General features: G+C 45.4%; 5 protein-coding genes and 1 long non-coding RNA gene across 7 annotated transcripts; 3 read left to right on the top strand and 3 right to left on the bottom strand.

The window, feature by feature from the left end:
* The first annotated feature begins 25 nt into the window (after positions 1-25).
* Positions 26-2,370, top strand: LOC116801291. Its single transcript, XR_004361919.1, has 2 exons — positions 26-790; positions 1,361-2,370. It is a non-coding gene; the product is annotated as an uncharacterized LOC116801291 (long non-coding RNA).
* Positions 2,204-6,042, bottom strand: LOC6610725 (venom protease). 2 transcript variants are annotated; one of them, XM_002035255.2, is made up of 8 exons: positions 5,923-6,042; positions 4,584-5,785; positions 4,213-4,364; positions 3,639-3,924; positions 3,289-3,582; positions 3,004-3,215; positions 2,851-2,922; positions 2,204-2,619 (listed from the first exon to the last, which is right to left on the bottom strand). In XM_002035255.2, the coding sequence occupies exons 2-8, from the start codon at positions 5,164-5,166 to the stop codon at positions 2,479-2,481; spliced, it is 1,740 nt and encodes a 579-aa protein (XP_002035291.1). In that variant the 5' UTR covers positions 5,167-5,785; positions 5,923-6,042; the 3' UTR covers positions 2,204-2,478. The 2 variants fall into 2 exon arrangements, with proteins under 2 accessions (XP_002035291.1, XP_032575836.1); XM_032719945.1 differs by lacking the exon at positions 4,584-5,785 and having other exon boundaries at positions 5,923-6,036.
* A 204-nt stretch (positions 6,043-6,246) lies between these two features.
* LOC6610724 (adipokinetic hormone) lies at positions 6,247-6,810 on the bottom strand. The gene is made up of 2 exons (XM_002035254.2): positions 6,667-6,810; positions 6,247-6,600 (listed from the first exon to the last, which is right to left on the bottom strand). Exons 1-2 carry the CDS (start codon positions 6,733-6,735, stop codon positions 6,430-6,432), a joined length of 240 nt encoding a protein of 79 aa, XP_002035290.1. The 5' UTR covers positions 6,736-6,810; the 3' UTR covers positions 6,247-6,429.
* Positions 6,811-6,911: 101 nt separating this feature from the next.
* LOC6610723 (ras-like protein 2) lies at positions 6,912-9,221 on the bottom strand. Its single transcript, XM_032719946.1, has 3 exons — positions 9,056-9,221; positions 8,318-8,405; positions 6,912-8,261 (listed from the first exon to the last, which is right to left on the bottom strand). Exons 1-3 carry the CDS (start codon positions 9,134-9,136, stop codon positions 7,852-7,854), a joined length of 579 nt encoding a protein of 192 aa, XP_032575837.1. The 5' UTR covers positions 9,137-9,221; the 3' UTR covers positions 6,912-7,851.
* A 1,137-nt stretch (positions 9,222-10,358) lies between these two features.
* Positions 10,359-13,004, top strand: LOC6610722 (protein ROP). The gene has a single exon (XM_002035252.2). The coding sequence runs from the start codon at positions 10,542-10,544 to the stop codon at positions 12,333-12,335; it is 1,794 nt and encodes a 597-aa protein (XP_002035288.1). The 5' UTR covers positions 10,359-10,541; the 3' UTR covers positions 12,336-13,004.
* A 219-nt stretch (positions 13,005-13,223) lies between these two features.
* LOC6610721 (replication factor C subunit 2) lies at positions 13,224-14,482 on the top strand. The gene is made up of 2 exons (XM_002035251.2): positions 13,224-13,530; positions 13,581-14,482. Exons 1-2 carry the CDS (start codon positions 13,366-13,368, stop codon positions 14,409-14,411), a joined length of 996 nt encoding a protein of 331 aa, XP_002035287.1. The 5' UTR covers positions 13,224-13,365; the 3' UTR covers positions 14,412-14,482.
* The last annotated feature ends 154 nt before the right edge of the window (positions 14,483-14,636 follow it).

The following is a 14,636-nucleotide window of genomic DNA, read 5'->3' as shown; positions in this document are numbered from 1 at the left end:
GATCTCTCAATCAACTGATATCTCTGGGCAGCTCTCTCGCTGGGAAAAGTGGGCACATTTCAAATGGGGTTCACACTCGGCGATCTCGGCTAGCACGCCAAAGCACAAAATTCGCACATTCAAATTGTAAAATGAATTTCCCGTACCGGTGCCAGCCTAAAATGGAAACAAATAATAATCCCTAATAATATGGATCAGTGATGATGGTTGGTAATAATATAGGAACACTATTGGGGATTCTCAATTAGGGCATGATTCAAGTAAGGTCCCAAATTGTTGACCTGCTCTCAATTTGTCATTCCATCGGGTACGAGAATTCTGTGACTCAATTAGACGCTCGTCTAGTCAAGAATGATAAATGCCATTAATCAAGGAGCTGATATTATTGGCCCAATACCAAATCGAAAGACTTAAACAACGAACATGCCACTGGAAGATGTTCCATACAGGAAAACTGCGTTAACCCTAATTGGTGTGTTGATTTACTTATAGTTTTCATTAATCTTCTAGATGCAATGAAATAGAACTGGTTATCTAATTGCTTGGCTTGGTTGCTTGTCAATCTGATAACTAGTTCTATAGGTACTATCACGCGAAAAGCTCTTAACTAACTAAGTGGTTCCGACTACCTTGATTAAACAGATTAAACTTGGCGACTTTGGGTGGTGGGGGAGAAGTGTAATCACACTACATCGATTTCACTGTGAGATAGGTAAGTATAAGCAACTAAATATCCGGAACATCAAGCGGCAACGATACGTTCTCCGTCTGCAAAACATTATCAAACTGAGTAAGTAGTGGCATTAACAAAACCAGTGATCTCCTAATCTTCCGATCCCATTCGGAAACTCGCTCGCCGAAAAAGTGGGTGGCATATCAGATGGGGTTCACACTCGTAATCGACGAGCACGCCATTTGACTTTAATCTAGGTGGAAAAGCATTCTCACACTCAAATTATAAAATGATTTTCCCAGCGCAGCCCGAAAATAAAAACAATGATTATTTGCTTTTCCTGCATAATAATATGGATCAGTGGGTAATGGTAAGGGAACGAACACAACTGGGAATTTTCAATTAAGGCATGAGTCAAATGTAGCGCCAAATTGTTGACCTCCCACTGTTCTCAATTTTCTAGTCGATCTGGTTCCGAGAATTTTGTGACGCTCCACTCCGCAAGAATCTCGAATGCCATTTTGCAAGGTAAATTAAAACGGATCCCGTTGACATGTCAATTGCGAATCATTAGGTAGAGTCATTAGGTCGGTAATCAAAACAAACATTCAATCGCTATTTATATTTATATATATTCCAACTACATATATTTTAACGATTAGTAATTTCAGATTATCATACTTTCAGAATCTATTGGTATGCGAGCACTGCAAACAGCTTTCGCTGATTATATAGATAGATAGCAGCCTTCAATTGAGAATACGAAATTATTGGAATACAGAGAGAATCTCTAGTGCTAATATTATATCTTACTTCTTTTAAATTTGAACAACTCTCACTGTTATAAACTATATTTAGTTGATAGATGGATAATAACAAAAGTATTGTTAGAAAATCTCTGCCAGTAATGGGATTAATCACTCAAACTGCAAAATATCTTTCAACTTATACTAACATTTTAGTTCTGGAGGAGGTGAGTTCGACAAGTGACGCCATGTGCGTTTTGAATGCATCTTATGTGCGATCACAGTTATCGCCAACTGAATGCATTCTACTAGATTCCCACAATCGCTATACATGTACATCCCAGTGCTTGGGGGCAATCAACCTGATCAGAATTCCGGGGGAGACGTCGCCGAAAGCCAATTGGCATGCGATCGATGCAATCGCCGGGGCATAATAACACCGATCATTCTACTATAATGACTAATCCGGATCACTTGGCCATGCAGGGCAGGCAGAAACAGCGGGGGCCGAACTGAACTGCGGGAAATTCCAGACCCTGTCCCCAAAGAATGGCTTTTTCGGTTCCGGCTCATCAATTTGAACTATTTTATTGCAGCTCATATCTTAGCTCAATATGGTAGGTGAAACAATCACGAAATTCAATTCAGATCATGTATTTCAGATCAAATTATATAATAATTTTTATCGGAAATATACATAAGATCTTTCTTATCGCACCTGTTGGCATCCTAATTAAATAAGATGTTAATTCGCATTGATTTAAATTAAAACTGCAGTTCAAAGTGCAAATCAAATTCATTATATTATATGTATTAAATGCTATAATGATGATAAAAACAAGCATGATACAACAAATATCTTACACTGGAGTTTTAATTTACGCAAATGATATTTAATTAGGCAGAAATAAAACAGGAACATAAATAAATGAGATTTATAAGAAAATTCCAGTGGTTGCGTGTATTCGGGGTTTTGAATTTTGGTACAAGTATGCATTAGGTGCTCTCAATTCGGATGACACATCGGAGATAACAATTAGACTTAGGATGTGTCATATTCTAAGCGGATGCGAGGTGTTTCTTGATCCAAGGAACGTAGGAAGCAACTCTCGTATAAACGCCGGGAAAATTGGGCCGAGCACACTCATAGCCAAAGGAAACCAGGCCGAGCAAGTAGAACCTATAGACACTGGCCTCCAGCTGAAAGATTCCAAACAGCGAATTTGCGGAATGTTTAAATCATAAATTCCAAATTCTCTTCTGCAAGTCACCGGCATTTTCGTTGGCCAACGAAATCATATCTGCGTCACGAATATGGACAATTAGCGGGCGGTGTACAGTGAACCACCTTGGAGACAGAGCTGAAGTCTGAAGACTTGGCCAAAACTGGTTCGATGACTCACAGACACAGAAGAGGAGATTGTAACTGACCTGGGGCATCATGAGTGGTCCACCGGAATCCCCTTGACAAGCATCCACGCTCGAGCTGCCCGCGCACAGCACCTGCAAAGGATTTATTGGTGCATTTTAGTGGCTTCCACTGCGTTCAGGGAACTCCCCTTGGCTGCGGATGACCCCGCTCACCTTGTCACTGAACTGGACGAACTGGAAAACGGACTTGTAGCTCTGCTCGCAGCTGTGGCGGGACACGATTGGCACCTGGGCATCTCTCAGCACCTGCGAGGTGGCTCCCTGGTGCTTCACGGCGCCCCAGCCTGCCACAAAGGGATTCATGCCCACGAAGTCCTGCTGCATAAACTTGGCGGCCTCCGGCAGGCAAATGGGCAAGATGTTTCCTGTTTTTACAGATCAGAAAAAAATGTTTTTATAGAGTGATATTAATAGAATTGATATATAAACAATGCGCACCTGGCAGAGCACTCACTACGTTTAGCTCAATCAGGGCTATATCATTTGATATGGAGTTGAGATCGAAGTGCTCGTGTACAACAGTTGTACGGATACGGAGATCCATTGCGCCCGGTTCGGCTGGCTTGGAGAGATCATGGGCTCCCAGACGGACCAAGGTCAACATCGGATTGATGCAATGTGCCGAGGTGATTACGTAGTGCGAATGAATCAAACTGCCACCGCAGAGGAACTTCAGTGCATTCCGATTGGTTTCCTCGAAGTAGCCAAGGGCAGCTATCCACGGATAAGCTCCTGGTAGTTGAATTGGAGGAAGTTATTTAATGAACAACTCTTTTAAGCTTCATTACCTTTCCGCGCTTCCATGCCACCCACAACTCGATTGGAAGTGGCGCCACTAATGCCGCAGGTCGCGGAATCACGTGGAGCGTTATTTGGTAGAGGCGGAGGAGGTGGCTGGTTGAAGCTGGGGCTCACCACCTGGCTGAGAGGCGGCGTGGGCTGGAAAACCATCGGGGTGGCAGTAGATCCCCCACTCAAGGGCGAGAAATGAAAGAATCCGAAAGGAGCTGCGGTGGTCACAAATAGATCCTTCCTGCTCCTGCCATTTCCACTGCGATCCATTGCACAGCAGACCTAATCGAATAAGAAGTCCTAACTTTGTACTTCTAAGGTTAAAAAATTATTACAACTATAAACTAAGCAATACAACAAAAATGTTTAAAATCAATTAAATTGCTGGAATGCCAATTTGTGATGTATATAGTATCAACATTTCTCTAGGCAAAAAGTTTATCAAATAAGCAATTGTCTAAAAATAAATCCAATTTAATGCGTAGTTGCAGATAATCGTTCTAAATAATTTTCCAATTAGCATTAAAATTCAATAGCCATAACATTCCGTAAAAAAAACTGAGGAATTACCATGAAAGTGGAGCCATCAAAGCCACATATGGACTGGCCCAGAAAGGTGTGGAACTCATTGCCCTGGCCCTGGTACTCCTGCATGAGCTGGGGACAGGAGGTCAGGGGCAGGCAGCTTCCAGGCCGGGATCGGGCATCTTGACAGGATTGGGCTGCAAAAGAAGGAGGTGATTGGGATGGGGCGTGGTTCAGAACTTTTTTTTTAATGCCAATTTAGTTTGCCAATTCGGTTTGCTTTGGATTTTGTGATCGTTTTTATTTTGACTAATTTTGCGGTGTATATGCAAGTGTGTTTTTTTTCAGTGTAGGGGTAAGTGATTTGAATTTCTTGGATTTGGTGGTTAGGAGGTGATCTTAGTAGAGTATCCGACGTCTCCGGCGACGACGTCGCCTACGTCCGGAATTAAGCGGCATGAAGACCATCATATCCGAACCGATTTGTGGTCCCGTGGACGAGACCAGCGGGGAGTTCTGCTGCTGGCGAGGATCGATGCAGGGGCAGTTGGGCAGTGGACGTGCTCCGCCGGGCAGGCAAACCAGCGGCTGCGATGGACACGTGGGCACCGGAAGCGGCAGAGTGGTGCCAGCGGTCGTGGTGGTGGTGGTCAGTCCCGTCGTGGATGTGGTGGACAGGGTTGTGCTACTGGTGGTACTGCTGCTGGTCGTGATCAGGGGCGGCGTCACCGGCGTCTGGGGATTCGGAGGCGTTGGCTGGAACGTCGGGATCACTGCAGGTGTGGACGGAAGAGCGGGTTGGGGCGGTATTAGTGGACCAATCGGCTGCAACGGCGGCGGCGGGGGCGGCGCAGGGTATGGAGGTCCCTGCGGCATCGGCAGGGCGTAGATGGGATAGTAACCTGGTGGGTACAGCGGGCACCAGCCCTTGATGCTGGCCAGATAGGACAGGAATGGCCAGAAGTACACCTTCACACAGAACTCGTCCAGCAGTACCATTTCCAATCCGTGGCCGTATCCGTTTATCCGTGCTTTCTGCTTAGCCACCAGGTGGCAACTGTCCACACAACTCTCAATTTTCGGCCAATTGCAGCTTGGCCAAGTGGAGCATGGCGGCCCAAAATGATTATAATTCAATTGTATTTTAGTGGGGCACAATTATCCAAAGAGTCGACTGAAATGGACAAACTCAGGAGCGGATTGTGGGTAATGCGGGGTCAGAGGAGGTCTTAAAATTATTAATTTTTAATTTTTATATTATGTTATATTAAATGATAATGTTCCCTTAAACATATTATACATATTTTGAAATGAATGACTAAACAACCTTATTTTAGTTTCAATAAACAGAGTTTCACCCATTACTCATATTATAACGACATCACTTGGCTGTATACCATGTTTTGAATGACTATTTGCACATGAAATGCACAATTCTAAAAACTTAATTCAGTGCATTATTCAAGCCCCTAATGGCAGATCCAACGAATTCACACCGAAATGCATCGTTAATTCGGGGGAAATTAAAATAACTGGGCCAGTGGCGCCTGAAATCCGATTGGAATCGTTTGTGGGGGAGGTCTGCTGAAATCGTTTGCTGGGTGTTAGATGATGTGCTCTGTGGGGGATTTGTTTATGTTGACACATTAAATGGAATGACACGATCTCACATAGCTTAAGCAGATCTATTGGCACGATCGGTTAAGTATTTTTAAACCGAATGTTGAACTAAATATAGAAATTCACACCACTTACACTTGACGGACGACAAGATGGATAGACCCATATAAATTATTAGGAATTTATGAGCTTTCGGGAGACCGGAGATCGCACACATTCTGATCCTATGAACTACAACGACGAACTGAACCCGTGGGCCACTGACACACCGGAACTTAAGCGCCAATGGAGTGGGTGTCAGCAAATGATTTAATTGTGGCAATTTTCGAAATCAAATTAAATTTAATCGACAGCTAGTGCCAGCATGTTCGCTTTTTTTGGGGGATGAACTTGAAAAGTTGAAGGATGGGTGAAGCCCCCACTGAGGTTACTCATATCCCACCGATAGCAGCTAGCAGAATTCATTTCGGATGCGCTTATTTATTGTTGAGAAAGGAGTGTTCCATTAAATCTAAATGCCGACTACGACTACCTTGATAACGTGCTGTATATACGGGTATTCATATATGTATAGGGTGTATGTGTGTGCGTGCTAGACATCGTCCGAGATGCGGACCAGGATGGAGGTTGGCCTACAGCTGTCTACTCGCGGTGCTTGCAGTCCAGGAAGAGCTGTGCCTGGGTTTGCACGAAGCGGAAGATCTCGAGCAGCATCTCGTTGGAGGTCTTGCAGTTGCCCTGCTGCGGCTCGAAAAAGGTTCCTGGACCAGCTCCGCCCACCGAACGCTTGCCCCAATCCGGCGAGAAGGTCAGCTACATAGAGCAGAGTAAAATGAGACATCAGAAAGGGATATGCTGCAGCAGGATATGAATACTCACTTGACACTGGACGCAGGCCAGCAGCAGGAAGAGCACGGCTGCGATGAGGACTTCGCTCTTGGGATTCATTCTGAGTTCTATGCTGGTCCACTTTGATTCAGCCCGCTTTTATACCCATTGAGCTCGAAAGGAAGACAGCTGGCAAGCAATTAACGCAGCACTAGCAAGGATTCCTTTTATAATTGCTTGGATTGGGTCGGAACTTTCAATTCCAATCGAGAGCGTCATTGAAACAATCTTTCATGTGGAAGCGTTTGTGATTCTCCATGTGTTTATTAGAATTGCGCATATGTTTAATATTAAATTTAATTATATATTTATTTATATACCATTAAATAAGTTCGTTAAATTAAGCAGTGTATATGAGTTAAACAAGATTGCGGCTAAAGCAACTGTTGCAATACATTTGGCGAACAATAAACCATAGGATCCGGATCCGACGGGACATATACAAAAGTATCGTTAAGTGAGTTGTGCGCGCCTGGCAGCTGCGGCTATAGTACAAAAATGTCGTGGGTGTAATACAGAGTTTGATGTTTTAGATTTCTACGCGCGAGAACGAGGCACTCAATTTGTTACAACAAAATCGGATTGTAAGCAGTTTATATATGTATACGTATATATTAGTAGTAAATAACAATACAAATTACAATAACACATTATTACGTTTTGGCTTAATCGAAACAAACGTTATTGCATTATAAAAACAAATGGCCTGCGAGCCACGAATGGTAATAATCATGAAAACATTCGTCCTTAATTGTTGTCGTTGATCAACAAATAATATTACAAAAATATATGTAGAAATATATATGTATACAAGTATATAAGTTATTCGTGTGAATCTGTTGTATATATCTACCTATGTTTCGTGTTTCTGTTTGCATGTTGCATTGTTAGTTATCAGTTGTAAGATTCTTCGTAGCTATTTGAGAGTGGCGAAGCTTATTCGATTCGTTCGTTGAATGCGCCATGCACCTGGGCAGGTAAGAAATGCACTTCGTTTGGGCTCGTTGACACGTTTTGCGCTGGTTACTGGTTTCGGGTTACTGGTTTATCGTCTTCTCAACGGAATTCAAAGCTCAGTCGACGCGTGTTTTTCAAAAAATTTGGTGTTATACTCATTATATGTTGGCTCCTGCTTCCGCTGCGGCATTCAGGAGATTCTCTTCCCTCTGCTTCCTTCTACATCAGGCAGCACTTCCTCTTGCCCTTCTTCTTGTAATCCTGCTCGATGAAGGGACGCTCGGCGATCTGGAACTTGCGCACGATCCTCACGAGCTCGTGGAAGGCCTGATCGACATTGACCCTCAGTTTGGCACTGCACTCGATGTAGGGGATCATCAGGTTGCGGCTGGTGTTCTGCGCCTCCTCCAGGGACACCTGCTGCTGGTGCTTCAGGTCGCACTTGTTGCCCACCATCAGCATGGGAAACTCGTCGCGATCCTTGACGCGCAGTATCTGGCGCTGGAACTTGGGGATCTCATCGAAGCTGGAATGATCGTTGAGCGCGAAGACGAGCAGGAATCCCTCGCCGGAGCGCATGTACTGCTCCCGCATGGCACTGAACTCCTCCTGGCCAGCCGTGTCCAAAACTAGATACAAAATCAGGTTATTATGTATCAGGTTAGGGTAAAGAAAGGAAGCTTACTGTCCAATTTTGCTGGCACATCGTCGATGTTGCACTGCTTCGTGTACGAGTCTTCAATGGTGGGATCGTAGTCCGTGACGAAGTAGCTCTGCAAGATTAGGATTAAAATTATTGTACTGCCAGCTGCCGAGCCCACGAAACTACATATATAAACAATATAAGACTGGGCTTTTTGTGTGGGCGGGGTGCGTTTATCATTCCGCCTTTGATTTGTTTACACACGTCACTTTTATCATTCACTATCCACTATGCTCTATATATCTTGAGGGAAAAGCTACAGCATATACACGAAAGATGTGCAGATGACGCAAATGACTAAAAATAAATGGAAGCGGGCGGGCATTGTGGTCGTGACCATGGCACACACTCTCGGGGAATCGATCGGCATACCCAGAAAACTGGGGGCTGCGTCTAACGCAACTCCCTGGTTCTGGGCTCTGACCACTTGATCCCCAAATGGAGATACACACGGGGGTGTGGCCACCGCGATGATGATGCTTCCAATGATGATGATGATGATGATGATGGTGGTGGTGATGATCTCGGCCCGAAACTATGCACACGCATGTCCAAACACAGACGCACATCACAGTCGCTTGTTGCTTGTTTGTTGCTCTGGCCAAAACAAGGGCCGTCCCCTGCCACCACGCCTGTGCGCCATCACACCCCGCTCCCACATTCAAACGCCCCTGTGGAAAGCGACGTCACCAGGGATTGGGCCGATGCTGGGCGGCTTACCTGGATGAACTGTATCGTTATCGCTGACTTGCCCACGCCGCCGCCGCCGACGACCACCAGTTTGTACGTTTGCATCTGCATTTCCCCGTTTAAATCGACCAGTTGGCCAGCGAAATTCTTTTATTTTCCTTCCGCGACAGCAGCAGTGTGACCGTTCTCGGTTAACTGAGGAATGCACACTCGCATTGAGCCGGGTGCGCGTCTCTGCTAAGCTGTACAAGTATGAAATGTCGTTTTTTTTAAATTTAAATTTAAATTTTGTGGAAAAAGAAAAAATCATTTATTCAAAGTATTTGCCGTCGCTAGCTACACATTTTTCCCATCTCTCGGGCAATTTGTGGATTCCACGCCAGTAGAACTCATCGTCTTTTGCGGCGAACCATTCATCGAGCCATTTTTTCACACTTTCGTAAGAATCGAAGCGCTGCTCAGCGAGTGCGTGTCCCATCGAATAGGTGGTAATCCGATGGTGCCAGGTCTGGTGAGTAAGCCGCATGCGGAAGCACTTCGTTTTCTCTGAAGCGCACGGTTCAAATTGATCAATTGTTGTTGGTAGCGTGCCGTATTCACCGTTTCGCCGGGTTTCAAGAGCTCATAGTAAATGACACCGCTCTGATCCCACCAAACACAGAGCATCGTCTTCTTGCCAAAGCGATTCGGTCGAGCAGTCGATGTGGCCGGTTGTCCAGGATCAACGTATGACTTTTTACGTTTAGGATTAACAAAAAAGATCCATTTTTCATCACCAGTAACGATACGATGCAAAAACTACTTCCTTTTGTATCGTGAAAGCAAAATTTCGCATGTGTTTTTGCGCCTCTCCATCTGCCTCTCGTTCAACTCATGTGGCACCCATCTACCGACCTTCTGAATCTTTCCCATCTCTCGCAAGCGATTGGAAACTGCTTGTTGACTTACTTCCAACTGCTCTGCGAGTTGTTTTTGCGTTTGAGCATCGTCTTCATCCAATAATGCTTGCAGTTCGGCGTCTTCGTACCTTTTTGGTGGTTTTCCGTGCTCTTTGTCGTCGACGTCAAAATCACCACTTTTGAAGCGTTGAAACCACCGTTCACACGTTTTCACAGTTGGTACTTGTTCGCCAAAGGCTTCAACAAGCATTCGGTGCGATTCCGCAGCTGTTTTCTTCAAACGAAAACAGAAAATTAATACTGTCCGCGTTTGCTCTTTATTCGGCACGAAACTCGACATGTTGACTGCACTGAGAGTAAACAATTATGACGCTCAATTTGCGCAAAACTATGGTGGTAATATCGACATCAACTATCGCTAGCCAGTCATCGACTTTCGCCCATCACTAAGGCTAAGTCATCAAACGAAAAAAATACAGAAAAATTGGCCAAGGAATAGATAAAATTCTTTAAGTGGGCTAAAAAAGCGAACGGAACAAGCTAAAAAGACAGATTTACACGCACTGTGTTCATAATCGAGTTGCCTTTGCTCCCGTGACCAATAAAACGCAGTGAAAATGGCCTTGAAAGTGCTGGTGGGCCAAAAGCTGATGAACGAGGTGGTGAAGTACAAGCCTCCACCACCCAAAAAGCAGGGCGTTACGTCCGCTGCGGGGGCGGGCGGCATGGAGTGGCGGGTGCTGGTAGTGGACAAGCTGGGTATGCGCATGGTGTCCGCCTGCACCAAGATGCACGAGATCAGCGCCGAGGGCATCACCCTGGTGGAGGACATCAACAAGAAGCGCGAGCCGCTGCCCACGATGGACGCGATCTACCTGATTACGCCGTCGGATGAGTCAGTGCGCGGTCTGATTCGAGACTTCGAGAACCCAGCGCGGCCCATGTATCGCTATGCCCATGTCTTCTTCACCGAAGTTTGTCCCGAGGAGCTATTCAATGATCTGTGCAAGTCGTGCGCGGCCGGAAAGATCAAGACGCTGAAGGAGATCAACATTGCATTTTTGCCGTACGAATGCCAGGTGTTCTCGCTGGACTCGCCGGACACATTCCAATGCCTCTACTCGCCGGCCTTTGCCTCCATTCGGAGCAAGCACATCGAGCGGATTGCCGAGCAAATAGCCACACTGTGCGCTACCCTTGGGGAATACCCAAATGTGCGCTACCGCAGCGATTGGGACAGGAACATCGATCTGGCCGCGTCTGTGCAGCAGAAGCTGGACGCCTACAAGGCCGACGATGCCACCATGGGCGAGGGCCCTGAGAAGGCACGATCCCAGCTGCTGATTCTGGATCGCGGCTTCGACTGCGTGTCGCCACTGCTGCACGAGCTCACCCTGCAGGCCATGGCCTACGATTTGCTACCCATCGTCAACGACGTGTATCGCTACACGCCCGGCCCCAACCAGCCGGATAAGGAGGTGCTGCTCGACGAGAACGACGACTTGTGGGTGGAGCTGCGTCACGAGCATATCGCTGTGGTCTCCACCCAGGTGACTCAGAACCTTAAGAAATTCACCGACTCTAAGCGAATGGGCTCGGCCGACAAGTCGTCGATGCGCGATCTCTCGCAGATGATCAAGAAGATGCCGCAGTACCAGAAGGAGCTGTCCAAGTACTCCACCCACTTGCATTTGGCCGAGGACTGCATGAAGTCGTACCAGAACTACGTGGACAAGCTGTGCCGCGTGGAACAGGATCTGGCCATGGGCACGGACGCCGAGGGCGAGAAGATCAAGGATCATATGCGCAACATTGTGCCCATCTTGCTGGACGCCAATGTCTCGAACTACGACAAGGTTCGCATCATTGCCCTGTACGTCATGATCAAGAACGGAATTTCCGAGGAGAACCTGACCAAGCTGTTCACGCATGCCCAGCTGTCGCCGAAGGATCAGGATATGGTGCGTAACCTTAGTTGCTTGGGCATCAATGTCATTGCAGATTCGCGCAAGAAGCAGTACTCGGTGCCGCGCAAGGAGCGCACCACAGAAAGCACCTACCAGATGTCCCGCTGGACCCCGGTGATCAAGGACATCATGGAGGATTGCATAGAGGATAAGCTTGATCTCCGCCACTTCCCCTTCCTTGAGGGCAGGGCCCAGAATACCAATTATCATGCCCCAACCAGTGCCCGCTACGGTCACTGGCACAAGGACAAGGGCCAGGCGCAGGTGAAGAACGTGCCCAGGCTCATTGTCTTCATCGTGGGCGGCGTGAGTATGTCCGAGATGCGGTGCGCCTACGAGGTGACCAATGCGGTTCGCAATTGGGAGGTCCTTGTGGGCTCTTCGCACATCCTGTCGCCCGAAATCTTCCTCAGCGATTTGGGCAGTCTCTCGAAGGAGGACTAAGGAACTTATTCGGTCATAATCTTGTTAATGGTTTTGTCACATTTGTCGTGTTTAAAAATAGTTTGTTATTCCTTACCAGAGGTTCAAAATGATTCCTTAAGAAATTATTATACTAATTACATATTGCAATATATATTAAAAATACAATACATAAATTATATACGCATTACATAACATATATATTACAAATATATAGTATTTTATTCTTAGCCGAATATAAATAAATATTAACTTCAATAATACGCGTAGTATTATTTCAATTAAGCCCCTATACCGGCTCATATACTGTAGTACGAAATGTAGAAGAAATCACGGGACACGAAACTCACACAGCACCATAAAATATTCACCGCGGATTGCAACAATGTTTAATGTATTTCCGAATTAGTCAAATTGAAAGAGTTATGGATGAGCCTGTGCAAGAACACACATATTCGGCAAAATGACATTAATTAAAATATTGATATGTTAACACTAAAGATAAACTATTGAACCAAGTTGTCTTACGATCCGAATACTTTTCAAAACCTTATTATATACTTTGCAATTGGTCACTGATCGTATGATATAATTCGAACTATATTCAAATGCAAGTTCAAATTTTTGGCACCCGACGCATCTAAATGTATTGTAATTTCTTCAATACCCAATAAAGCTTACCGAAAAATATCTATTTGGTCTCAAATTAAATTTAACTTTTAGTTTTTACTCTAATTTGAAAACCTCATCTATCTAAAGTTTACATTGCAAACAAGAATTTTTAACTAATGTTTGCTTAAACATATTATTTTGATATATTGTTGAGCGTGTATTCTTTTCCTTATTTATAGAATATTTTATGATCTGAACGTTATTTTTTTTATATTTGAATTTCAAATAATTACCTTTATCGACTTATCGCTATTGCTAGGAAATCGATAAATGAAGAAAATTACCAGGCCTAACCGTTGTGTTTTGGCGCCCAAGACACGGCCACACTGCAGCCCCACGCTTCAATTTGTTTGTGCGAATTTGTGAAATTGTACATAAAATGCCGGAAGAACCAGAGAAATCGGCGGACTACAAGCGCAGTCACTTGCCCTGGATTGAAAAGTACCGCCCCGTGAAGTTCAAGGAGATAGTGGGCAACGAGGATACCGTAGCAAGATTATCAGTATTCGCCACCCAGGGAAATGCACCCAATATTATTATTGCTGTGAGTTTGTAAGGGAAAATTAGTTAGGTGGCACTAATTGTGATCTATAGGGTCCTCCAGGCGTGGGCAAGACAACCACCATCCAGTGTCTTGCTAGAATTCTTCTGGGAGACAGCTACAAGGAGGCTGTCCTCGAGCTGAATGCCTCCAATGAACGAGGAATCGATGTGGTCCGCAACAAGATCAAGATGTTTGCTCAGCAAAAGGTGACATTGCCGCGGGGCAGGCACAAGATTGTAATTCTGGACGAGGCCGACAGCATGACGGAGGGTGCCCAGCAGGCACTGCGTCGGACCATGGAGATCTACAGCAGCACCACTCGTTTTGCCCTGGCCTGCAACACCAGCGAGAAGATCATAGAGCCTATCCAGTCCCGCTGCGCCATGCTACGATTCACCAAGCTGTCCGATGCGCAAGTTCTGGCCAAGCTCATCGAGGTGGCCAAGTGGGAGAAGCTCAACTACACGGAGGACGGACTGGAGGCCATCGTGTTCACTGCCCAAGGTGACATGCGACAGGGACTGAACAACCTGCAGTCCACCGCCCAGGGATTTGGCGACATCACCGCTGAGAACGTTTTTAAGGTCTGCGACGAGCCCCACCCGAAGCTCCTGGAGGAGATGATCCACCATTGCGCTGCCAACGACATACACAAGGCCTACAAAATCCTGGCCAAGTTGTGGAAGCTGGGATACTCGCCGGAAGACATCATTGCGAACATATTCCGGGTCTGCAAGCGCATCAACATCGATGAGCATCTAAAGCTGGACTTTATCCGTGAGATTGGCATGACCCACATGAAGATTATCGACGGTATCAACTCGCTGCTGCAGCTCACCGCCCTCCTGGCCAAACTCTGCATTGTCGCAGAGAAGCATTAGATTTAATATGTACTATAGGTTAAAGAAATCTCAGATAAATAAAATTGGAGATGAGGAATTTCTTTTCAGTATTGTACCTAAATTTTAAATTCGGTACCGTTAGTTAACATAGTCTGTTAAATAATATATGGAGTGTTAACTATTCGTTTCTTTGGATGGAAATGATCATTACTATTTATACATAAAACCGGAGTTGGTTTTTATACATAAAAACTAATACGTTAG

The sequence above is a fragment of the Drosophila sechellia genome, chromosome 3L (assembly GCF_004382195.2).
Source record: "Drosophila sechellia strain sech25 chromosome 3L, ASM438219v1, whole genome shotgun sequence".
NCBI classification, from domain to species: Eukaryota; Metazoa; Arthropoda; class Insecta; order Diptera; family Drosophilidae; genus Drosophila; species Drosophila sechellia.
This window is presented reverse-complemented; position numbering and strand designations above follow the sequence as displayed.

Excerpts from the sequence above, each read along its gene's own strand:
- LOC6610725 (XM_002035255.2), bottom strand. The coding sequence starts at position 5,166 with ATGGTACTGCTGGACGAGTTCTGTGTGAAGGTGTACTTCTGGCCATTC. Across the intron at positions 3,583-3,638 it reads TGGCATGGAAGCGCGGAAAG|GAGCTTATCCGTGGATAGCT; the intron begins GTAATGAAGCTT and ends TTCAACTACCAG. Across the intron at positions 2,923-3,003 it reads TCGTCCAGTTCAGTGACAAG|GTGCTGTGCGCGGGCAGCTC; the intron begins GTGAGCGGGGTC and ends AATCCTTTGCAG.
- LOC6610724 (XM_002035254.2), bottom strand. The coding sequence starts at position 6,735 with ATGAATCCCAAGAGCGAAGTCCTCATCGCAGCCGTGCTCTTCCTGCTG. Across the intron at positions 6,601-6,666 it reads TGGCCTGCGTCCAGTGTCAA|CTGACCTTCTCGCCGGATTG; the intron begins GTGAGTATTCAT and ends TGCTCTATGTAG.
- LOC6610723 (XM_032719946.1), bottom strand. The coding sequence starts at position 9,136 with ATGCAGATGCAAACGTACAAACTGGTGGTCGTCGGCGGCGGCGGCGTG. Across the intron at positions 8,406-9,055 it reads TAACGATACAGTTCATCCAG|AGCTACTTCGTCACGGACTA; the intron begins GTAAGCCGCCCA and ends CTAATCTTGCAG. Across the intron at positions 8,262-8,317 it reads TGTGCCAGCAAAATTGGACA|TTTTGGACACGGCTGGCCAG; the intron begins GTAAGCTTCCTT and ends TTTTGTATCTAG.
- LOC6610722 (XM_002035252.2), top strand. The coding sequence starts at position 10,542 with ATGGCCTTGAAAGTGCTGGTGGGCCAAAAGCTGATGAACGAGGTGGTG.
- LOC6610721 (XM_002035251.2), top strand. The coding sequence starts at position 13,366 with ATGCCGGAAGAACCAGAGAAATCGGCGGACTACAAGCGCAGTCACTTG. Across the intron at positions 13,531-13,580 it reads CACCCAATATTATTATTGCT|GGTCCTCCAGGCGTGGGCAA; the intron begins GTGAGTTTGTAA and ends TGTGATCTATAG.